Raw genomic sequence first — 24,892 nt, 5'->3', positions numbered from 1 at the left:
GATAAGGCGCGCTCTGGGATGGGCGGGGGCACAAGCATTCGCCTGGAAGCATCCAGGCAAGATCTGAGAAACTTACATCATCCTGAGGCAAACCCTACAGAGACCGCAGGGCCGCGTTACTGAAATACAAATGACAGCGATGGGGTGACCTGTTTCACACAAGGACTCGAGAAGCACTTTATTCTTATGAACGGGCTAGTTAAGCAAAGGGATCCATAAGGATCCCTTTCAAGTGTCTCCGCAAAGCCCAACCTCAGCCCAGCACGGGGCCCAGCGGACGCACATTCCTCAAAGCGGAAGCTGGACTTCAGGGGCCGATCCAAACGGCAGCCTGACCACTCAAGGCAGGACACTGCCCACTCCCCACCCCGGGTATCCAGACACACGTCCCAGGAAACCGGCGCTCCACAGTGTTGGGGCCCCTCCGCATCTATTACCAATGGAATCAGAAAGAAGCCAAACTCCATGCCGTTCCAGGAGGGCCTGCCTGAGGCACACCACTCCGGAAAGCAGTAACTTCCCACCCGGTCTTCCCCGCAGCAAAGCCTCGCATCCTGCCCCGTGAGGTTTATGTAGCTGCCTCTCGCTCTGACAGCTTGTCTGGGTGGGTTCCTATCTCCATCTCCTCCTGTGAATGTTACTTCCCCAACCAGGGTCATTTCAAGGGCGAGGGAGCACAGGGAAGGTGCTAGGAACTATGAAATGTGGCACACTGAGCAGCTAGTGGGTCACTATCATGGGCCAATCCAAGAAGGCGACGACGGTTTAATAAGGAAAGACCCAGAGAGTATCCAAAAGCAAACACAACACTTGAAGGGTCAAGAATTGCTCAAAATGTAATAAAATAAAACACTAAGAAAAAAAAAAAGAAACCTTTATTTACAACCACGGGAGTCCCACAGGAGTACACGAGACACACGGAATGTGCACACACACACGATGAACCTGCGAGGTCACCGCCATGCCGCCCAGCCCCGCCGGCCCTCACGGGGACCCTATCCGCACCACCATCACGGTGACATTGTCCGCCGAGCCCCGCTGCACCGCTTTGCTGGCCAGCCGGTTGCAGGCGGCTTCGTAGCGGGCATCCACGGTGGGCTTCCCTTCCCGGCTCTGGATCTTCTCATCCTAGCGGGCAGGAGAGGGGGCACCACTGAGCGGGGATCCCTGTCACCCCCCCAGGGCCTCTCCACGAAGAGGCGCTACTCCCCAGCTGCCATTGGGGCAGGCACTGGGTCCCTGCAGGGGAGCTCACAGTGGCCAAGTGCCCCAGGGGACACCTTTGTCTCCACACCCCCAGTGCAGCTCCCACAGCTCCCACTTGCTGGGGAGCTCTCTCACCTCCAGGCAGGACAGTATGAAGTTCACCGCTTCTTCTGGCGTGAAGACCTTGAAGAGACCATCACAGGCCAACAGAATGAACCTATAACATGGAGGAAGCAGAAATGGGCTGTGGCAGCAAACTACAAAATAGCTTGACAGTGGAGGTAAAATAAATACGTGTCCAGCTACTCAAAGGCTAAGGCATTTGCTTTGAGTGAGCGAGCGAGAGTGACGTGCGAGTGGGAGCAGGAATGGGAGAGGGGGAGACTCTCAGCAGACTTCATGCTGAGCAGAGCCTCATGTAGGGCTCAATCCCATGACCCTGAGATCACGACCTGAGCTACAATCAAGCCAGTGACCCAGCCAGGAATTTAAAAAAAAAAAAACAATTTAACTTTTATAACATGGAAGTTGAAACCACTTAAAAATATTTACAGCTAAGGAAAAAACAAAAACCAAAAAACCATAGAACAGGTGCCTGAGTGGCTCAGTCAGTTGAGCGTCTGACTCTTGACCTCAGCTCAGGTCTTGATCTCAGGGTCGTGAGTTCAAGTCCCATGTTGGGCTCCATGTTGGGAGAGGAACCTACTTAAAAAAAAAAAAAAAGTACAACTGGGGTATTATCCATCAGAATTGAGACTACCCTCCTGTTCACCAATAACATGATTATGGATTAACCCAAACACCAGGTTTTGCACTTTCTTAAATGAATTTAAGGAAAATCGTGGAGTAAAAAATGTCATGTGTTATGGCAAATACACACTGACTTTCTATCACCACACGACAGTGTAGACCTACACAGAATGGCGTCGTGAATGCTCTGTGAGAGTCCAAGACCCCAGTGAGAACACTCAGCTATCTCCACTGTCTGAACCAGGATGAGCTCCCTTCAGAGCCCCTCCCTAGGACTCGACGGGAGCGCCCTGAACAACGGAGGAATGATGTGAGCTTCCCCACAGCGCAGAAGCAGAATCCTCATTCTTTGCTCATCTAACCCAGGTCCTGGTCTTCCTCCTCTGATGGGGTACACATCCCAAAGAACTCACAGATCACACGGTGTGCCTGGAACCCAGCAGGCACGCTCCCACCCCCTCCAGTTTGCTGACAGACGCTGGGCAACCTGTCCCACAAACCCAGGACTATAACCCAGAGCAGGGGTTGCTAGCACAGTGCATACAACAGGGGGCCTGGGGCATGGTTCAGAGAATCAGAGGGGCTGGTGGAAATGTCCCAAGGCCCTAAGGTTGGTAAGAGCACAGTGGCCACCACACAGGTGGAGACAGAAGTGGAGACCAGGAGAGGCCAGGTAGGCAGGGCCATGGGGAGGACCCCTCACACAGCACAGGGAGCAGGGCCAGCAGGGCTCCTTGCCGAGGGCTTCCCCTGGCTGTGGATGGGCAGGATGCCATCTCCACAGGCAGCTGGGCACGGCCCCCTCATTCTCCACCTAGCCCAACTCTGCTTCAGTACCACCCCTGGTTCTCCAGCAAGCACACACGGGACTCGGGACCCATCCCAAACCCGTTCCCAGAGCACCTTGCTATCATTCCTCCATCACTCTCCATGACTGGCATCTGCCTGGCCATGTGTCCCACCGTCCTCCTATAAGGGCTCTGTGGGTCTTCCCTCTGCCGGAGAGCCCTTCTCCATCTTCCAACCGGGATGTGCCCCACATCTCCCAGAGCACCCCACACTCCCCGGACACGCAGTGCCGGAATCATTCACTCGCATGTACGCTCACGGACCAGACTGGGGGGCCCACGAGAGCAGAAATGACAGTCTGTCCACCCTCACCTGCCAGGCCCGTCCCCACCTGCTCCAGGTTCAGGAAGAGACCCAAGAGCCCGTGCCCAGGCCCTGTGCCTTTGCTGTGCTACTGTTACCTGTCATTGGGGGTCAGCTGGCAGCGTCTGATGTCTGGCACAGAAGTGACCCCGCAGCGCTTGTACTGTCCATCCCCAATGGAGCGGGACACCTCCAGCACACCCAGGACACGACCGTCCCTGAGAGGAGGGAAACACAAAGACTCCATCTGACAGATCACGGGTGCATGGAACTTTCCAGCGCATCGTCTAAGCAGAAGGAAAGATGGAGCCTGGGGGGGTCCACATTATTAACCAGCACTGCCGTCTCTCAGCCTCCATACAGACGTGTCTATATGGTCTGTGCCGAATCTTCGCTGGTCTGGCGCCTCAGCCTGGCGGCACCCTGACGAAACAGCCCACAGCCCAACCTGATCTGCCCGTAGCCCAGCTGGACTTGATGGCACTGGGTTGGGACCTGGCTTTGTTTTTCTGTTGTGTTTTTATCCCAAAGCTCCTTCAGGTAATTTGAGCATGCAGCCAGAACTAAGAGCAGCTGGAATAGGAGGATTATTGTGCATTTACACCTCATCAGACATGGAAAACACCTGAAAGTGACGAGTTCCAGGTTCTGATGCAGGTTTTCTTCACATGAGCTACGGACAGGATTTAAACTGGATTAACTGTAGCATTCTGCACAATGTTCCACTTTCACTCATTCTATTTCTAAATGAGGCATCCAGAGATGGGGGGGTGCCCTCTAAATGGGGTGACTGTCATCAGAGTTCTAGGAGCGGGGCAAAGAGCCCGGCTCGGGGGCCCCGGGAACCATTCTGGTGGGGCCTCTGGCAGCAGCAAGCTCACAGGCCCCCAGACCATCGTGTGCACCCGGAGGAGAAGGCACACAACGAGGCATGGGAACATCCAGTAAACCCCAGCGCTGTACGTGGAGGTCTGTGGGGGTTCTCCCACGGATGAGAGCTCTGGAAGGCGAGGTGGATGAGTGCGCACGGCCAGAAATGCCCCACTGGCCTGGGCTGCCGTGTAGCTGCCAGCACATCACTGCAGTTACAAAGTCACCCTCCCTGTGGGCACAGCTGTCACCACAGACCTGCTGGCACCTATGGGCAGCCGAGCACTCTTCTCGAGCACGATCCCTGAACTGAACAGTGAGAGTGGCCAAAGGATACAGCAGCAGGGCAGAAGCAGCACTGGGCACAAGCACCGTGAGAATCCAACGGAGGGCTTCTTCAGTGACCAAGTGATAAGGCACCAGGTGTGGACCCCCCATGTAAGTCACCAAGCTGGCTTGTTTTACCAAGACTGAGTGGCAGGTCCCAAGGACCTGTTCATGCCGCCAAGCCCAGAGAGAGAACACGGAGCAACCCTGAGCCACACTACAGAAGCTGCTGCTTGCCTTCCTGCTTCCCGGGCAGAGTCCCATCCTAGCGGGCCTCATGCTCCCCACCCTGCTGGAGGGACAGGGGAGAGCAGGAGCCCAGGGAGCCGCGGACCCAGAAACCAGCCATCTGTACTTCAGAGCACGACGGCACCAGCTGACCACGCGGAGTCCTTGAGGCCCGACTCCCAGCAGAAGGGAAATGCAACGCAAGTCACTTCAATGACCCATGAAAGAATGCAGGCAAATGGGACACCGGTGACCCCGCATGACTGCCACCTCCCCAGCTGGCCCACCATGCCACAAGGAAGTGGGAGGCTGAGGTAAGCTGAGCGCAGACCAGACAATGCTGGGTTCAAACTAGGGAACAGGGATCTAGACAAGGCAGGAGAGAAGCCAGCCACCGCAGTCCCTCTTTCCTGCGGGGTGGTGTCCAACCTTCACACGGGCTGGCCTCACATATGCACACAAAGCATGTAGGGCAAAATATTAACTACTGATTCTAAGCAGTTGATAATGAACTGTTCTATTATTTTAAAATTTTTTCCAAAAAACTTCCAAACGTATGTTTTAAAAATACAAGTGGGAGGGTGTGGTGCCCTGGCCTCTGGGGAGGGACGAACCAGATCCCAACCCTACTGCTCGGAGCCTCCCTCCCCTCCTGGCCACGAGGGGCCCACCTGAAGCCATGCTGTCTAAGCACGTCTCTAAGGCACCCAAACCTGCTCTTGATTCTGTACAGACCGGGAGACAAAATAACTGCCAGCCATAGGACTGTCAATGTCAAAATCTCTCCAAGGAGGTCAGGCAAAAGCAGAATTTTAAGGTTCAAAGAAACTTCTGGACAAAGTCTAAGAGCTCTGACTGCCCCCCAGAGAGCCCTGAACCAGCCAGCACCCGGATAGGGCAGTCACAACTGACGACAGGGAAAGAACTGCCCTTCCAAAGACAAGCAACTACTGTCTTATGCGGGTGCCTTACTGGTCTCTTGTCCCAACAGAACAGAACATCCTCATGGTCAAACTGTAAAATGAACCAGGGGACGCTCTGGCCAGACTCCTAGCACAGTGTCCTTGAAGTGGAATTTTCCCGCGGCTCAGGGAAGACACCAACCTCCACCAGCTTCCTTGGAGACACAGCAGATCTAAGCCAGGGCAAACATGCGGTAGTCAGAGATGGGGAGAGGTGAAATGGAGCCATGGACAGAGCCAGCCAGTCGGGGCTGTCCAGCCAGGAAGCCCAGAGATGCTCAGCACATGCTACAAACACCCACTGTCCTCATCCCTTCAGATTGCCTCTCTGGAGAATTCCCCTAAAACTGTAGCTTATTCAGGTGTGGCAAATGATAGCATTTATGAAAGTCCCTAGGCACAGAGAAAATACTACAGATGGAGAATTTGAATTTGAGGCAGGCCTCCTCTTCTGTGAACACAGGGAGCCATGTTTCCAGTACCCTCTTTCGCTCCCAGTTGGACATAATGTGAAATCATGCAACATCCATTCACCTGCTTCCCCAGGTTAGACCTCGGACAGCCCCATCTCACTGCAGACAATGTCACATGGAAGGTTCTACCCTTGGAAGTCCCCGGCCACTCCCACAGGGTACAGCCCTCCCCCTGGGAGTGCCCGCCAGTGCCCATCACCTGACGTTTCCTCCAGCCTTCTGTATTCTCATTCGTTCTTCGTATTGTGTGGGATTATGCTCCTTGCTAAGGCTTAAGGCTGCATGCTTTTGACTCTCCTCATTAAAACGACACAGGATTGCCTGGGAACGTAGAGATTATGACAGTCAGGAAACTTAAAGTTACCAGGGGAAGACAAAGCTTAACAGCCGAGTTTCAGAATCCACCTCCTGCTGACAAACAGGACTTCAGAGGCTCAAGCAGCCAAGGAGCGTCCCAGCAGCCAGGGAGAGAAGCCCTGCCCAGCATCTCAAGTCCGGTGCCAGCCCTGCTGGCTGAGCACCACGCCCCCTCCATGGGCTGTCTTCTCGCCTGTGACACAGAAGGGAGGCACCTGCCGAGGATCAAAGCCCCTCCAGGTGGAATTGGTCCGTGAATCCACAGGAGGCAGAGATGGAGAGGGGGTGACCACATGTGCCTCCGTGTGCTCCATGGCCACGTCTGCCCCACTTGGTGACTTCTGGGAAAACCCCAGTCCTACAGAGGAGGACGACGAGGCTGAGAGGATGGGTATCATGCCTATAGTCACGGAGCAGAGCCAGGAACACAGCCAGCACAGCAATGTGGATCTGACTCCAAAGTCTTTTTTTTTTGCTGATTTTACGTGTTATATGTTATTTAGCCTAAACACAACATATGCACTGGGACCGTTTACTAGAAAATCACCAGAATATAAGCCCAACTTGCACAGGGACTGCCTGTGAGGTTTGCTGCTGCACCCCCAGTGCCTGGAATTTATGTACAAGTCACTCTAGGGGACGGGATGGGTCAGGTCAGCAGACGCCGCTGGAGTGGAAGGGTCACTCCGTCCCCGTGGCTACTGACGGAGTACCAGGCTTGCCACAAAGGGCCAACGAAACGACTGTCAGGTTCTGAAGGGGGGCCAGGCAGTGGGAGCCTGGCTGCAGGGTGCTGCCCTCCAGCCTGAAGTCACTTCCCATAACTGGGGCTGACATACGGGTATCACAGTAGGAAACAACTGGGTTTTTTTTTTTCTTCCAAGTGGCCAAGGCTCTGGAAAAATGGCATATCACCTAGCACTTGTCTAACTAATTTTGACTTTTCCTGAAATCACAATGATTTGGGGAGGCAAGGGTTACTGTCTGAGGTCAGAGAAACACAGCTGGGAAATATTTAACGACTGGCACGCAGCTGGCCCACAGCACCACAGAGACAGAGTGCACGCATGCTGTGCGGGGCGTGTGCCTCGAGCGTGGCTGCTGCTCCCCGCCCCACCACTGTGGAGTCTGCAAGGGCCCCGGCAGCAGGCCCACAGCAGGACAAACTTCTCCCCAGCCAGCACATCCATCCCGCCACGCACGCACTGGCTGAGGGGCTGCTCACGGCACAGGACACCCAGCTAGCCACGTACCCGGCTATCTCCAAGGTTGGCGATGTACAGAATGTTGTCTACGGCCAGAACACACGTGGCAGTGGAGCCGTCCTTCCAGGCAGGCTTCCTGCAGGGACACACGTCACAGGTACGGCCACCTCCAACAGGCTGGCAGCTTGGAGACGCACTTCAGAGCGGACTGGTCAGTGTCTTTTACACTTCAACATGGAAGCTGCTGGATAACTTTCTTTTTTACTGTTTCAGGGTCAGTCAGCAGTTACAAGAGCTTACTCAGTGCAAGGGACTTTTCAGACAGTGAGCACCAATACTTAGCTATTAGAAGACCTAAACTGTGTTTAAGGAAAACCACACACAAGCACACCCCACTCACACATCTTTACGTGATCACACTTACTGGCTTGAAGCTTGTTTAAGGAACTCTTCATCAGTATGCTTAAAAGTGTCCAAAAGGCATCTCTTCACGGTTTTCTCTACACTGATTACATCTCCTATTACAGAACAAACAAGATGACAAACTCTCAGGAAGAAGAAATTCTCCTCCTGCTGCCGTTTTTTGTACTGTGACCAAGAACATCTCTGCTTCCCCACCTCTGAGACAGGGTCATTTGAGCTTGGTCTACCGTCTCCTGAGTATGAAGGCAAGATATACACCCACACGCAAACTCTCCATGCAAGGTGCCATCAGTCAGACACCCTCTGCAGCCACCACCTGCTCACCTCAGAGCCCACGCACCCCTGGCCCCACCTTCATAGAGCCACTAAGAACTCTCCAACGCCGACCATCTTCCTGATTTACACAAACACCAAGAGGGACCCAAACCAATCCAGTTTTCAGCCCCACCTTTAGGAAACTTCCGGATTAAGTTCTGATGCAAATTCTGTGCAGCAAATTTTGAGGCTCGAATTCCTCCGTGTCCATCAAAAACAGCAAAATATGAAACCCGGGTACTGGAAGAACGAACTGATGGTTAACGAGATTTTCACGAAGACTGCTCCTTACCACTAAGGCGCTAAATGTTTTTTTTGTTTTTAACATTTTATTTATTTACAAGAGAAGAGTGCATGTATGCAGGAGCAGGGGAAGGGGCAGAGGCAGAGGGAGAAGCAGGCTCCCCCCGCTGAGCAGGAAGCCCAACACGGCGCTCAATCCTAGGACCCTGAGATCATAACCTGAGCTGAATGCAGATGTTTAATGACTGAGCCACCCAGGCACCCCAAGGCCTCTAAATCTTATCTCAAACAGTCAGCATTCACAAGACAGAGGATGTCCCCTGGTAAGACACCACACTGTCCCAAGTGACTAAAAAGGGCACAGCACTAATGGAGACAAATGTTGAAATAATTTTGATGGTATTTTCTTTTTTTTTCAGTTTATTGATTTAATGGGGCTCAAACTCACGACCCTGAGACCCAGAGTCGCACACTCCACCGAATGAGCCAGCCAGGAACCCCAGGTTTTCAACTTTTAATTTAAAACACCATGAAAATTAGGGTGCCTGGCTGGCTCAGTCCGAAGAGTCTACGACTCTTTGATCTCACAGTTGTGGGCTTGAGCCTGATATTGGGGACAGAAATTACTTAAAAATAATTAAAAAAGAGTTGGAAGACTCACTTTTTTTTTTTTTTAAATATCAAGCTCTCTTAATCAATCTTTCACTGAAGAATAAACTTTTTTCTATTTAAATCAGATTTAGTTTGAAATGCTAACACACTCAATAAAATAGTTTCTAATCCAAGACAATGAGAAACACCTAAGAGAACAGAGGGTAATTCCAGAATTACTGCTCAGACTGATCCAGCATCTAATTCTTGAGGCCCATCTTACTGCTCTTATCCTATCCCTATTTCTCTTCCAAATTTTGCCACAAAACATGCATGTATGGAACAAATGCCATTAGTGACTTGAACTGTTTTGAGAAGGAAGAATGAAAACACCTATGAGAAATGGCATTTACCGTGCAAAACTGCCTTTTTAAACATGTTCCAAGGTCCTTTTCAACGGAGACATCCTGGGCCATGAAAACACAACTTCATCGGGTTCTTAACCCTGAGCCCTTCTCTTAGGCATGGTACTTGCTCAATGTTTGGTGATCCCAGTGAGGTCCACTCCCCTGGGGCTCTCCAAGTCCCTTTCCTGGCTGCAGAAGTTAACTCCAAGCACACTCCAGGTGAGCAAGGGCGGCAGGACAACTGTGAGCGGATGTACACATATAGTCACCTTGGCCCATGAGCGGATGCCTTGCAGGGACCTCACTTCCTTGCCTAGACAAAAGCCACCAGCAGCCATGGCTCTGGCACACTGCCCATTAAGGACCAACTGGTGTCAGTAAATATAACACACAGGTGATATGATGATGGAAACCTGGTGGGGCGCAGACTATGTAACCAATTGTACATGTCAGTATCATGCATGTTCATTTAACTTGATAGGACACACCTTGATGTCCCACCTTCTGATGGTTTTCCTCCATGCCTAAGAACTTATCCAAAGGCGTAGGAAAATTCTCCGTTTTTCTTCTCCCTGATGCCATTTCTGCTTTTTGTTCTCTTTTTGGGCCCCATTATGTTAGCTCTCCTTGGTTCCTGTGTGCGCTGTGATTAGCAGCTTCCCACTCTGCCTCCTGGCTCAGAGAGTCAGAGTCTCTCTGCTGGAAGCTCTTTAGATACTGAGGAAGAGGCCACACCCCACCCCAAAGACCCACAACATGGAGGCTCCTTTCCCTTTCACTTCGGCAGGAGTAACACTTGGGGCTGGACGGTTCTCTGCTGCAGGGCTGTCCTGTGCACTGTGGGCTGTTCGGCAGCATCCCACTGCCCCCCCGCCACCAGATACCAGTCACATAGCGCTCCAAGTGACACCCAAAAATGTCAGGGAGGGGCAGTACTGTGCAAAACCAACCCCAGCTGAGAACCACTGACCCCAAACCAAGCAGTCCCGGCGACAAGCCATTCTTTCCAGTAAATAGAAATTGAACACAGTCCAAACCCCCGTCAGACAGAGACCTCTGTGCCCCCCAAGCCTGTCTGGAGCACGGACACTCACATGAGGGACGACGGGGGCCTACACTCCTCTGTGATGTCGTTCAGGATGACATGGGCGTCCTGCATCTCCTCCCGCTCGCCCTTCCGCTCAGCCACATAGCCTTTCAAACCGAAGATCACTGAGGAGGCTGAGGAAGGGAGAACAAAAAGCCAATACAAAACTGTGCTCTTCCCTCCAGAAGCCCTAGTCCCAGAGCAAGTGAGAGGGAACTCTGGCTGTTTTACTCAGTGACATCCTAGTTGTGCACACAGAGCAGCTATACTCTCAAGCCATCTGTGTCCCCAGCTGCACGCCTGTAACTGCAACCAGACCAAGGCAGGACGAGGACAGTCTTGCAAGGGCTCTGCTGTGAACAGCAGGCAGACGATGGCACATTAGTATCGACAGCTCCAGCTAAGGCCGTCAGACCTTAGTACCAGAGCAAGGAAGGTGTGGTCATCCTGAACTGTGGCAAGGAATCACGTAGAAATCTAGTCATGTCAGGAATTAATGAGGGCAGAAAATTCCGAGTTTAGGGAAATGCCAGTAATTAGAGTTTATCCCAAATGCCCTGTGGGATATCTGAAAATACCGATTTCCAGGCCTGAGACTGGTAAAGAACTTGCCCAAATGCTAAGATGGCTGCTTCTCCTCTACCTGAGGACGAGGAGGAGGAAAGAGCCCAGCAGAGGAGGCACGGCAGCCTATCTATATTTGATGGCGAGGCTGGGAGAAGCCCGTTTGCGGACACTGTAGGGCCCCGTAAATACTAAAGTGAACATTTTTTGCAGAGCCGTGGCTGGCAGGCACCGTGCCTCTGCGGCTAAGGCAGCCACAAGCTCGCTCAAGGCCCTGTCCTTACACACACTAGACAGTCTCTCACACAGCTGCCAGGCCCGAGTGCCTGCGGCTTCCACCCGGCATCTCCAGGGCAGGGGACGAACTGTGCTAGTACCGGGCTTGAGCACCCACAGCTACCTCTCTCTGATGGAACCTCTCACTTCTCTACTCTGACAAGTCACAAAGCTGAGGACGAATTCCAACTGCTTTTTCCAGCCTCAGGCTCCCTCCTGGGATGCTGCCTACCAAGCTCATCACCGACCTCGGGGCACTCATCAGCAGGCCGGGAGCAAAGATAGGGGTCAGGGAGAAGGCGGTGGTCAGTAAGCCACCTGTTCACTAGAGAAGGTAAAGTCAAGTCCACCTGGTGTTTCCACCCTTGAACAAATGCGGGTTTCATGTCTGACCAAAGGGAGGGTCACACACGAATGGGGAAAGCAGGAGAGGCAAAAGTAAACTTGGGAGGTCCATCTGCAAAGAGGGAACCCTACTGGCTTCTTAAGTATAGACACAAAAAGGAAGCACCATAAATGGGAAAGCAGAACTCGGTTTTGCTCTGGGTTGTTTTAAAATAGGAAGGCTAATACATTTGTTTTCAAGCTGTGTGAAAACCTTTACAAACTTTCTTTTCCACAAGCTCTTCACTGCCATTCCTCTCTCCTTCGGGGGCTTTTCTCTTTGCTCCTTTCTCTTCACTCTTTACCGTCTGGGACATTGCAGTGTCGAGAGGACCTGGACACAAGGAAAAGTCAGAGAGAGACACAGCTGTAGGTGGACAGGAAAGTCCCCAGCAGCCAGGCCACAACCCCCCCTTCCCCACCCCGAGAGACAACGTGACACAGTGTAGGAGCCTGAGCAGAGAGGCAGGCGCAGGGCTCCTGGCAGCTACCTTGAGGGGCGGGGCAGCGTGCCTGGGGCACCAACGGGGGAAGCACAGGTCAAGACCCGGGTCTTGCTCAGACCCACTGTGAGTGGACTGGTCAGGGAGGGTTCTCAGTGCTAAACCCAGAGCCCATGGCCTGGGGCTACAGCACCCACATGTCTCAGACCTCAGGCTCTTACTTATCAAGAGGGAAGTTCCCAAAATCTGCCAAGTGACACACCCTCAGCAAGTCAAAAAAGTAGTAAGTGCCAGAAGGGGGTTAACAGGAGGCAAACGTCCAGCTTCAGGAATTGCTGGTATCATGAAAGGCAAAACAGGACTGCGGAGGCCGTTCATGGGTGGAGGGATGAACTGTGCTCAAAGCCAACGCTAAGAGCGCCCGCAGTGCGACTCCGTTTTGGGAGGAGAAAAGCCTCGTTTCAAGTCCCAGTCCTGCCACTCACGGAGGTGTGCCTCCGGGCAAGCTACTTCACCTTCTAGCCTCAGTTTCTTCATCTGTGACCCAGGGAGAATACTGTCATCTTGGAAGGTGGCTTTAAAACCGATGGGGATGAGGTATGTAAAGCATTTATCACAGTGCCTGGTTTACCATGTATCCCATGAACGGCAGCCATGGTCCTAATAAGGGGCTCTCTATATTCTCCGCATTTCAGTATGAAAGCAGGCAACCGTTACTCAACTACCATGTGCTAGACATTTTTGGGCACTGAACAAAAAGGGAAGAAAATGTCCCTGCCCTCAAGAAGAGTCAATTACTTGCAAAAGGACGGACGTCTGCAACAGTAGAACCTAACACGTGTGTCCTGCCCCACATAATGAGGCATACTAACGGAGAAGATTTCACGAATGTTTCCAACACACTTGCCCCAGAGGTCTGTCTGGTAGCCTGCTGTCACTTACTGCTTGCTCCAGCCTTCCCAGTGTGGACGGACAACAATCTTCCTCTCTTTTAACTTGCAAAACAGAGACATCTTTATAGTTTTGCTGTTGACTCCTGACTGAATCACAGTGAAGTCAGAGAATATGGTCTGTATATGAAATCATTCTTTATTGGGGTTTACTTTATGGCCTAGAATGTAGCTGATTTTTGTAAATGTGACTGTATCTTCTCAAAAAACCCAATACATTAGATGCAAGGTTAGATTCTGTATCCAAAAAAATCAAGCTTGTTACTAATGGTGCTAAAGTCTTCTAAATTGTTACTAGTTGACTGTCTTTTGCCCTATGAAGAACTAAGACATAGCTATAGTAAATTTCTTTCTTTTATTAAATCTGTTAAGAACCCTGTTGGCACACATTAACTTCCATTATAAGAATACTGTTTAGGGCACCTCAGTGGCTCAGTCATTTAAGTGCCTGCCTTTGGCTCAGGTCGTGATCCCAGCATCCTGGGATTGAGCCCTGCCTGCTTCTTCCTCTGCTCCTTGCCCTGCATGCTCTCTGTCTCCCAAATAAATAGAATCTTAAGAAAAAAGAATACTGGGGCACCTGGGTGGCTCAGTGGGTTAAGGCCTCTGCCTTCGGTTCAGGTCATGATCTCAGGGTCCTGGGATAGAGCCCCACATTGGGATCTCTGCTCAGCGGGGAGCCTGCTTCCCCCTCTCTCTCTGCCCGCCTCTCTGCCTGCTTGTGATCTCTGTCAAATAAATAAATAAAAACCTTAAAAAAAAAAGAAAAAAAGAAAAAAAGAATACTGTCTTTATTGGGAAGGTCTTGGGCTTATTGTGTGAGACTGCTGTACAATTTTAGCATGGGCCCACAGGCCTGAAAACCTGAGAATTCTTGTGTAAGATGATTATAATAATTTTTTCTAAATATAGGAACTATACTATTTAATCCATACATTCTAGATTAATCCTGATTTTTATGTAATGAATTAATAACACAAAAAAGTCTACTTAAAAAGCAGCAAGTGTTCCACTTGATGACATAAGGAAGGTTCTTACACCAGAAGATAACTGCGTATGAAACCAGACAGCCTGCATCCCCCACTGCAGGGCCGTGCCCCAGGCCCTGCCCCCACCTGGGGGAATTCCCTGTGAGAAGCGCTCAGTGAGTACAAGGAATAACAGATTCATCATGGTGACAAGTGACAGGAATCTGCTCTGTTCTTCCCTCTCCCTAACTGGGATGTAAAGAGGAAAACATATTTATAGGAGCGGGTGCAACCAACCCATGTTAACAGGCTTGACAAAAATGAACTCAGCTCAATAAAGAGATTCTTGAGAACTGTAAAGACTGACTGAAAATAATCAACTAAGGTCTTGAATTTCAAGAAATTCCTGCACGTGGTCTGTACCAGTCACTAAACCAGTGTCATTCAGATTTCATTTTCTTAAGATCAAAGTCTTTTTAATACAAGTACCATAAAAGAGAAGACCGTCTGTATTTACAGGTTCAGGGATATTGAAAATTTTTTAACTCTTTCATATGTCAGATACTTCTGCTGAATATATCTGAGTCTGTCAGGAACAGAGAGAGGCAGAGGCAAACTCTTAAGATAATTGTTTTTTGTTAATAACAAAGTTCAAAGTACATGACTAAATTCTTAATTCTTAAAGTTATTTGCAAGAGGTTGAACCCCAAGTAAAAAATAATCACCAAAAAGTGATGTAGTATATAATTTTTGCTTCCACCTGATGCTGCCTATGTATTTTTTATTTTAATAACTCTTATGCTATACTTAATATCATCCTAAACCCTGTTAAAATCTATTAATAAGTACATTTTACATAAGAATAATTTTTTTGTGTATTACTCCCACTGACACATCAAACTTCTTCCCAACCACTTACCTGAATCGCCACTGCTGGCTGGTGGGAGATCATCAAAAAGCAAAGGTCCCCCGGACCCTGAAACACAGCAGAACACTCAGTGAGCCCACAGAACCTGAGTGAGGCTCAAGTTTCAGAACCCATCCCACCAGGACACCTATGCAGGTCATTGAAATAAACTCAAAACCTCTCGTGTCAATCCAGTGGCAACTCATACTTCGGTAAGTAATGTCTTGAACCTATTTTATTTTAAGATCCTCTCAATTCAAAGGAAACAAATATCAGCCGGAGAGAGTTAAACCTTATTTCAGCTAGTCAAATAAACACTCAAATGAACCAGAGAAAACTGCTCAACATTTTTACGCAGTTCCTCAGGGCCAGCAACTAGCGGATTTTTCTGCCTTACCTGATGCCATGGATTCAAAACTTAAGACAGTCCAACACCTAAAACATCTGTGTGTTGAAAATGGGGGAAAGGGACAAAGATTCAGACAACTACAACCCCAGGATGACACGTTGACACACACCTGGGAGAGCCTGAAGACTGTACCTGAGTCAGTACTGCTGGCCGGAGGGAGGTCATCAAAAAGCAGAGGTCCCCTCTGAGCTTCTTTGCCTACAACACAGAGCGCCTGCTTAGATAGCATCCGGTCATCGGCCAGGACGGGGGGTTCAGAGGGGGAGGCCTTCTGAGAGGTCTGCTATTAAACTCAAACCCTCTCCTCCTCACTGGACCAAATTCTACAGAGTATTTTCTCAGCAGCTATTTAACAAAGACATTTGCTTCCAACAGTTACAGTCAACATAAAGGCAATGAAATATGACCCAATGGGCATCTGAAGGGCCACTGGATATCCTGAGGAAAACAAGTATTTTTCTCAGTAATTTCATTCCTGTAAGCACCAAACATTGAGAAACCTTTTTTAAGGGCTCTCTGCTCAGTGGGGCGCCTGCTTCCCCCTCTCTCTCTGCCTGCCTCTCTGCCTCCTTGTGATCTCTGCCTGTCAAATAAATAAATAAAATCTTTAAAAAAAAAGAAAAAGGTCAAAGACAGATTGCTGACCAAAGATCTATGGTCTTAGAAAGCACGATTTCAACAGCATTCTGAAGCACCCACCCACTAGAATCTCAAACAACAAGCTCAGAGGTGAAAGGCTGACGGAAGCAAATCTGTGTGAACTTGGCATCCCCACACAGTGCCCACTTAATTACTACCTATAGAGAAAATGAGGAATTTCGGACACTCCAACCTAAACTCAGAAGCAAGCCAGGGAAATTGTTTAAATCTAAAAACCTGAATATTTATACACCAAGAGGACCGGTCTTAAATGTTTTTTACCCAATTATCCCTTTCCACATAAAATTTAACTATTCCTTATTCTCCAGCTTTCCCAAAAATTTCTGTTTAAGCTGTTAAATACAGGAACTGGTACACAGGAAATGGGAGAAACAAAGGGCTGAAGACTTAGGCGTGCACACTCCGATCCTATGAAGTTTGTCCCACCTCATGTTCCTCTGAGTTCAAGTACAGAAACATCCTCATTTAAAAACCAGTTCAACTGTATGCTCCAAAAGCCCCAGCTACATCACCCCTCTGCCTCTAAGTAGAAATGAGCTGGATAGCAATTCTACTTTTTTTAAAAAAAGATTTTATTTGTTTACTTACTCATGTGAGAGAGAGAGAAAGCGCACAAGCACAGAGCAGTGGGAGGAACAGAGGGAGAAGGACAAGCAGACAGTGCTGCGCACGGAGCCCCACAAAGGCCAATCTCACGACCCTGAGACCATGACCTGAGAGGCGAAATCAAGAGTCAGACATTTAACCAACTGAGCCACCCAGGTGCCCCCAAGTCTGCTCTTTTAAAAACAAAAATTTAGGGGCACCTGTGAGGCTCAGTCAGTTAAGCATCTGACTCCTGATCTCAGCTCAGGTTTTGATCTCAGGGTCCTGAGTTCAAGCCCTACGCTGGGCTTCACACTGGGCGTGCAGCCTACTTAAAAAAATACACAAATAATAAAAACAAAGTAAAAGCAAAAATTTAATTTAAAATTTAGAAACTCCAAGGAAAGAAATTTCTTCAGGAGTTATTAGATCAAAAGTATCTTAAATACCTTACAGATTCCTGATTTAACAAAAAGCAACTCTTCTGCTTTACACCCTAATCAAATGGGAAATGTCTACTCCATTAACTTACTCTGTTATCCCTCAGGATTCCAAACAGACTAAGTAACTGCAAATACTTTCATTTTTCTCACAAGTGACATAAACACTCTATAGGAGGTATTCAAACAGCAGCATCACGAGGACATTAAATGGCATTTAGAACAACCATTCACTCACTCTGTAATCCTCCTACAAGAAGCCCTAATATTCTAGCAGGGCACTTCCAAGAGGAATCCAAGCCAAGCTGGGTCTAACCATCAAATGCCCATTCTCCTCACAGACTCAGAACCGTATGGGACGATGAAGGGCAAGGACGATGTCTCTCAGTGGGGCCCGAGGGTCGGGCATCTTGGGGAGAGAGAACATTACAGGGAGGAGGCCAACCTGAACAGCCACCAACCCTTGGGCCAGGTCAGGTTTAATTTCCAAATTAAACCACCCACCTCAATCAGGTCTTTCCACTGCCAGTGTCCAGTGGGGGAAGTCGTCCTTCCCAGGGAAGACATTTTCAGTTGCTGCACGCATTCGTCACCATAGGGCTTCCGGCCTGGCCTCTGTCCTTTGGCTACACTCAGAATACTTCCCCGATCTGAGCACCATCCCCAGATAGGGGCCCACCTCCTCATGCCAAATGAATGAACCTCCCCATTCCTTCTTTCTCATTCTGGAATACTGTAAGTGCTATTTCAATTAAACACAACAGGATCGTCTCATTTTCATTGGTCACAACTGAGAATGGCTCTTAGGAATAACGAACATTTACTGCCGGCCGGGCATGATTCCGGTGGTCTCTACATGTTTCCAAAGCACTCATTCCTTCCAACAGTTTTATGAGGTGAGTACTGTTACTGTAGTTCCGTACTGATGAGGAGACTGAGGCAATCCGGTGAAACTGAGGGAGAGCCAGTGAGGAGTGGGCAGTCAAATCCAGGCTTCCTGGTTTCCGTCCGTGCCCCTACAAAGTGCCAGACAGCCTCCGCATACCATCTCATTGAACCCTGACAATCCTACGACGATAATCCCAAGGTTCTTGATCTCTGGAATACTTTTTGCATCACTGAAAGGATCTCTTAGAATAGCTTGTATTTTGGATTCTTAATAAATAAATAAATAAATAAATAAATAAATAAATAAAAATCTGTGGGGCACCTGGCTGGTTCGCTCAGTAGAGCATGCAACTCTTGATTTCAGGATTGTGAGTTCTAGCCCCACTTTGTGTGTACAGATTACTTAAAAATAAAATCTTTTTTTTTTTTTTGAAGATTTTATCTATTTATTTGACAGAGATCCAAAGTAGGCAGAGAGGCAGGTGGGACGGGGTGGGGGGGAAGCAGGCTCCCTGCTGAGCAGAGAGTCCGATGCGGAGCTCGATCCCAGGACCCTGATATGATGACCTGAGCCAAAGACAGAGACTTTAACCCACTGAGCCACCCAGGCACCCCTAAAAATAAAATCTTAAAAAATACGTATCTGTAGGTGATAGACGCTATAATGGAAATGTCTGAATGGCCAGAACCTAACATTCTATTTTGGATAAACAGTAATCCAAAGTATTTGGGTCAGCAATAATTAGACAAAGTGTAACTAGGACCCAAAACTTTGGAGGAAGGCCCCCTGAATTCTAAATATAAGACCCGAATAAAGAATAAAACAAGACTGAAGACCATTTTTCATTACAGTTAATGTCATCTCGGTTTGTTTTGCTCTGTTTTGAGTTCTCCATATTCTGAAGCTAAGACTACTGAAAGTTATTGTGCTGAGAAAAATACTCTTGGGTTGATTATATTCACTTTGGCTAAAGGCTGCTATGTACAAGATCACATATTTTGCCTAAAAGTTTCTTTATACCTGATTTTTTCCAACTACAAAAGCAATGTACCTCCTCCAAACACCACAGAGGCTTTAGAAAAAGCTCCCCTTCCCCACCACAGTTGAGTTGGTATGTTCTACCTTCTCCTAAACTGATGCACTTGTGTAAGTGCATTTTACTCTTTAAGACGCAGAAGCGTACTATCCACAACACTCTCCGTATACCCTTGTTCATGTGAGCCCTCCGGGAACATTCCAGACCAACACGTCTGGGTTTCATTACTCTTCCCAACAGCTATGTTCTGATCTGCGTGGGAGGCACTGCCACACACTTGTCCAGTCCCCTTCCTGATGAGCGTGCAGGTTGATTCCAGTTTCTCACATGGCAATAATGCCACAGTAAACAATCTTAGATATATATCCCTACTTAATCTGCTAGACTGCTAGGTCAAAGCATATAAATGGTTTAAATCTAACAGATGTCTAAAACTATTTCCAAAAAGTGGTGGGAATGTCTACCCCCAACACACTTTATGAGAATGTCCATTTCTCTCCATTCTCACCACAATGATGCCAATTTTTAATCTGCTGGGTGAAAACATGGTGCATCACCGATTTGCTATTCCTTTCCTCAGTGATTTAGGAAGCTAAGCACGGGTTTTAACTGACTGGTCATTTGCATTTCTTCTTCCATAAACTTCCAGGATACATATAGCCTTTGACAATTTCAAATGGGCTACCTGTCTTTTTCTTACTGATGTGTTTGAGCCTTTCATTTATTAGGGATCATTTGTACGTGTATGAAATTTTTTTTTAAAGATTTTATTTATTTATTTGACAGACAGAAATCACAAGTAGGCAGAGAGGCAGGCAGAGAGAGAGGAGGAAGCAGGCTCCCTGCTGAGCAGAGATGTGGGGCTTGATCCCAGGACCCTGGGATCATGACCTGAGCAAAGGCAGAGGCTTTATTTATTTATTTTTAAATTATTTTATTATTTATTTATTTATTTATTTTTATTTTTTTTAAAAGGCAGAGGCTTTAACCCACTGAACCTCCCAGGCACCCCAAAAGGATTTTTTTTTTAAGATTTTATTTATTTATTTGACAGACAGAGATCACAAGTAGGCAGAGATAGAAGAGAAAGCAGGCTCTCCATGGAGCAGAGAGCCCGATGTGGGACTCGATCCCAGGACCCTGGGATCATGACCCGAGCCGAAGGCAGAGGCTTTAACCCATTGAGCCACCCAGGCGCCCCCTGTGTACGAAATTATTTTTTTTTTTTTTTTTTTTTTTTTTTTTTTTTTTTTTTTTTTTTTTTTTTTTTTTTAAAGATTTTATTTATTTATTTGTCAGAGAGAGAGAGAGAGAGAGAGAGAGAGAGCGAGCACAGGCAGACAGAGTGGCAGAGGGAGAAGCAGGCTCCCTGCGGAGCAAGGAGCCGGATGTGGGACTCGATCCCAGGACGCCGGGATCATGACCTGAGCCGAAGGCAGCTGCCTAACCAACTGAGCCACCCAGGCGTCCCCGAAATTATTTTTTTTAAGACTTTGCCTACTTAGGGGTACCTGGGTGGCTCAGTCGGCTCTAAGCAGCTGCCTTCGTCTCAGGTCATGATCTCAGGGTCCTGGGACTGAGCCCATTGGGGATTCCTGCTCAGCAGGGTGTCTGCTTCTCCCTCCGCTCCTCCCCCCTGCTCGTTCTCTTTCTCAAAAAAAAAAAAAAGAAGAAGAAGAAGAGGGTTCACATCCCTCAGGGCTACTAAAAAATTACAGATGATTTTAAAAATTATTTACTTATTTGAGAGAAAAAGAAGGATAAATAGACTCCTGCTGAGCAGGAAGCCCAATGTGGGGCTCTATCCCTGGACCCTGGGATCATGACCTGAGCTGAAGGCAGATACTTAACCTACTGAGCCACTCAGATGCCCCTACGAAATTATTTTGTCTTTTGCTTTGTGGTATTTTGTCCTGCAGAAACTTTAATTTTTCTATAGTTAAATCCATTTTAATTTCTTATGAGTTTTTTCTTGCTTACCCCTGAAGTTTTACAATTAGTGTTTTTTTCTAGTATCTTAAACCTTTATTTTCTATTTAGATCTCCAGGGTTTTTTTGGAATGAAGTATTTTGAAGATGGCCTACCCTGGGGCGCCTGGGTGGCTCAGTGGGTTAAAGCCTCTGCCTTCGGCTCAGGTCATTATCTCAGGGTCCTGGGATCGAGCCCTGCATTCGGGCTCTCTGCTCAGTGAGGAGCCTGCTTCCTCCTCTTCTCCCTGCCTGCCTCTCTGACTACTTGTAATTTCTGTCTATCAAATAAACAAAATCTTAAAAAAAAAAAAAAAATAGATGGCCTACCCTGCAGTAATTGCTTAGTTCTGAGAGGTGAACAGCAGTTTTAAAGTACGGTGGTGTAGCAACCAAGTAAGTGAAAGAACCACCCTATAAAACTGAAACCAACTTACTGTCAAAGTAACCTTAAAGGACACCTTTAACTTATCAAGCATAAGCTGTTGATCTTAAAGACATCAAGGTAGCACTTTCAGGGAGTGTGATAGAGCAGAGAGTTTTCATTCCTGTCTGAAATGGGCATACTTCCTCATTTAGGTCAACTCTCAACATACAAAAACTTGATTCCCTCAGCAATCAAATCTATAAATGCTGGCGTGAAAACTACTCATTTAGCACAAAATCTGAAAACATTTAATGCATTCCTTTTACATTTTTGTTCAGACCATAAAAATCCAGAGGCTTGGAGGCAGGAACATTAGATGGAATGTTTAAAACAAAAATCAAAGAACAAAATACACTTGATGTAATCTGAGCAGTATGAAAGTTCCTCCTTTTAGACACTCACAAAATCCAGTTAAGAGTGCATTTTTTCCTTTTAAATAGCTGTTAAAGTTAACAGCTCATCTACTAACATCTAAGCACTAGCATCTACTAAGCATTGACCACGTGCAGCACGTACGCTAAGCACGGAGCATGTAGTATTGTGTAGCGCTGAGCATGCAGTACTATGTGGCACTGAGCATGCAGTACTGTGTGGCACCGAGCTTGTAGAACTCCATAGCACTGAGCATGTAATACTTTGTAGCACCGAGCATGGAGTACTCTGTAGCACCAAGCATGGAGTACTCTGTAGCACCAAGCATGGAGTACTCTGTGGCACCGAGCATGCAGTACTCTGTAGCAACAAGCATGCAGTACTCTGTAGCAAAAAGCATGCAGTACTCTGTAGCACCGAGCATGTAGTACTGTGCAGTAACGAGCATGCAGTACTCTGTAGCATCAAGCATGCAGTACTCTATAACACATGTGCTAACAATAGGAGGCGGCAGTCCTACTTTACAGATGTGGGAACAGTCACAGAAGGCAGTTAGTGGATCTCAAGGCAGTTTGATTACATGTCCAAAACCACTCCTCTCTGAGACTGTGAAAATGACTAGGTCTTTAGTACTCCCTACATGAGCACCTGCACATCATGTGTGAGGGTCATGATGGTGCAGTTTTGCTCATCTTTCCATCCACTTTATGAAACCAACCTTATTTTCCTTTCATTTGTTCCATTTTTAATTTTATCAACCAGTATCATCAACTTTCTGAAACAAAGTATAGCATTTAAACTAGTTTTTCAAAAATCACAGTTTGTTTTTTTTTTTTCTTCACAAGATCGTTAAATCAGATTCTGTTCTTCTTCAAATGATTTTTTAACCTGTTAAATCTCACCTTGTCGGTATTAACTAACTGCCCGTCAAAATAACCTGGGATCCCAGCTCTGTCACTCACTTTAGTACTTATCCCGCTCAGCTTCCTACCACCTACTAATTCAGAAAGCATGCCTTCTTTGTTTTTAAAGCTATTTTTAAAAGTACGCTCAGCCAAGTAGGGCCTGTGATGGCATCAGTGCCTGTCCCAGGAGCAGTTCACTAATCCACTTTCCAGGGAATGGGGTTTTAAACACTGTGCAGTCCCTCTGCTGCCCTGGCATCTCAGGCAGGGCTGGAGACGCCCTCCCCACTCACTGTGTTCAGTGACAAGCTGCCAAGTACCAACTTGTAAGAGTTAGGAGCTGTCAGATTTTGTATCATATAAAGGGTGCCTTCTCCTAAGCAGACAAATTAATTTCTGGTAAAAAGTTATGGAGATCTTTCTTATTTAAATGATAGGCTCACAGGCACATCTGCAAATCCAAACTCTGCCCCAAACATATTCAGAGAAAGAAGGTATACTCCATCAACACGGTTAAAAAAAAAGATGGTGTTCACAAAGCCAGAGTTTCCACCTACAGGCAAAACAATTTTAGCCACAACTAGAACAATTTAGAAAGTGAATGGCTCACAGACAATTATTCAGATGTTTCTGTACCATCAGAGTAGTGACTGGGGATAGAGTAACTACCATTACTGGGAATAATGGCCCCCAAAGCCTGGCCAGGCTGTTCACACCTGACAAGCAGAATCCAGGCCCCGTGCAACGCTCCTGCAATCCAGAGGGCTTAACATCCCCACCACACGGTTCCCTGGCCTAGAATCTCCGCACAGCACAAGTCTACCCATCGTCGGCGGCCCAATTCCAGCACCGCCTCCTTCCCCACTCTTCCTGGACAGACTGCAAACACTCCTCCAGGCGCTCCGCGTTTCCCACAGTCCTTAACTTTTGCCAGTTTTAATTATAATCACTTGCATTCAGACGTCAGCTCTTTGCAAGCAAAAGCTAGATCTTGTTCCCCTTCTGGTTCCGTCCAACACTGGCTTCCAAACCCACGGTCTCCAGGCTCCAGCGGAGCGGGCCGGTCGAGATCCCCCAGGGACTTAACAACACACATCCAGGACCCTACCTTGGAGAATTTCCGATCTCGTGGGCGGAGGGGAGCCTGGAAACCTGAACTTGCTCTTAAACTTTTCCAGGTTGTCTGCCGCCGAGATGGGCTCAGAACTGCGGGCCTGCGGGGCAGCGTCCGCTGGAAGTCGAGCGTGGGCAAGTGCTAGGAAGTCTCGCACGGTGAAACCCGCAGCGAGCACAGCGCACTGGGCACACGACGCTAACAAAGGCCTGGTCCCAGGCTGCTCGCGCGTGGGCTCCACGCACCTGCCTAGGCCCGGCGCCCAGCGGACCCGCGCACCTGCGCTAGAGCTCCTGCTCTGGGGGCCGCCGACGCGAGAGAGAACTACTGCGAAAAGTAAAATGCTAAGACCGCAGAGGACGAGCCCTCCCCTCGGGCCTCAGACACGAAGGATGACGCCGGCGGGGGCCGCGCGGCCGGGGTAAGCACAAAGCCACCTGCAGCCCCGAACCTGCAGCCCAGCCGCCGTCCCGCCCGCGGGGACGGCGGCGGGGGGCGACCGGAAGGCCGCGGGGCGCGGAGCCGAGCCGCGCGCGAGGGCGCCGGGGCTCAGGAGCGGGACTGGGCCCCGCCGACCGCCCTCCGCCGCCGCACGTGCGGCCCGCACACAAAAGGACTAGGCGGCCTGCGGCCCGCGGCCCGCTCCCAAGCCCGGCCTCCTCCGTGTGCGGCGGACATGACGGAGGCCCGCCGGCCGGGCCCCGGGCAGGCCGCACTCGCCCCCGCTCCGCCCCGCCGCCCGCCTCAGGCGCCGCGGGCCTCCAGGCCGCCGCCGCCCGTCCTCCCCTCCCTGGCCGGGCGGCCACCCGCTTACCGACAGCCGGGCGCGGCGAGCGCTCGGGCTCCGGCAGGTCCCCAAACAGGTCCATGGCCAAGGCTGGGCGGCTACAGCGGCGGCGGCGGCGGTCGCGCAGCCCGCGGGCGGCGGCAGCGGCGGCGGCGACGGCGGCGGCGGCAGCGGGGCGGTGGCGGCCCGGGCGCCGTCAATCACCCGAAGGC

General features: G+C 49.1%; 1 protein-coding gene across 4 annotated transcripts; it reads right to left on the bottom strand.

Moving 5' to 3' along the window:
- Positions 1-856: 856 nt before the first annotated feature.
- On the bottom strand, positions 857-24,892 carry ILKAP (ILK associated serine/threonine phosphatase). 4 transcript variants are annotated; one of them, XM_080799053.1, is made up of 13 exons: positions 24,708-24,722; positions 15,630-15,695; positions 15,486-15,532; positions 15,101-15,157; positions 12,035-12,154; positions 10,604-10,730; positions 8,402-8,508; positions 7,955-8,048; positions 7,579-7,666; positions 6,168-6,289; positions 3,207-3,326; positions 1,342-1,423; positions 857-1,128 (listed from the first exon to the last, which is right to left on the bottom strand). In XM_080799053.1, exons 3-13 carry the CDS (start codon positions 15,493-15,495, stop codon positions 985-987), a joined length of 1,071 nt encoding a protein of 356 aa, XP_080655179.1. In that variant the 5' UTR covers positions 15,496-15,532; positions 15,630-15,695; positions 24,708-24,722; the 3' UTR covers positions 857-984. The 4 variants fall into 4 exon arrangements, with proteins under 4 accessions (XP_080655179.1, XP_080655178.1, XP_080655180.1 ...); XM_080799052.1 differs by lacking the exon at positions 15,486-15,532 and having other exon boundaries at positions 24,708-24,892; XM_080799054.1 differs by lacking the exons at positions 15,486-15,532; positions 24,708-24,722 and having other exon boundaries at positions 15,607-15,671.

Source organism: Martes martes (genome assembly GCF_963455335.1).
Source record: "Martes martes genome assembly, chromosome: 3".
NCBI classification, from domain to species: Eukaryota; Metazoa; Chordata; class Mammalia; order Carnivora; family Mustelidae; genus Martes; species Martes martes.
Note: the sequence above shows the minus strand (reverse complement) of the source record. Positions and strands in the feature narration are given on the sequence as shown.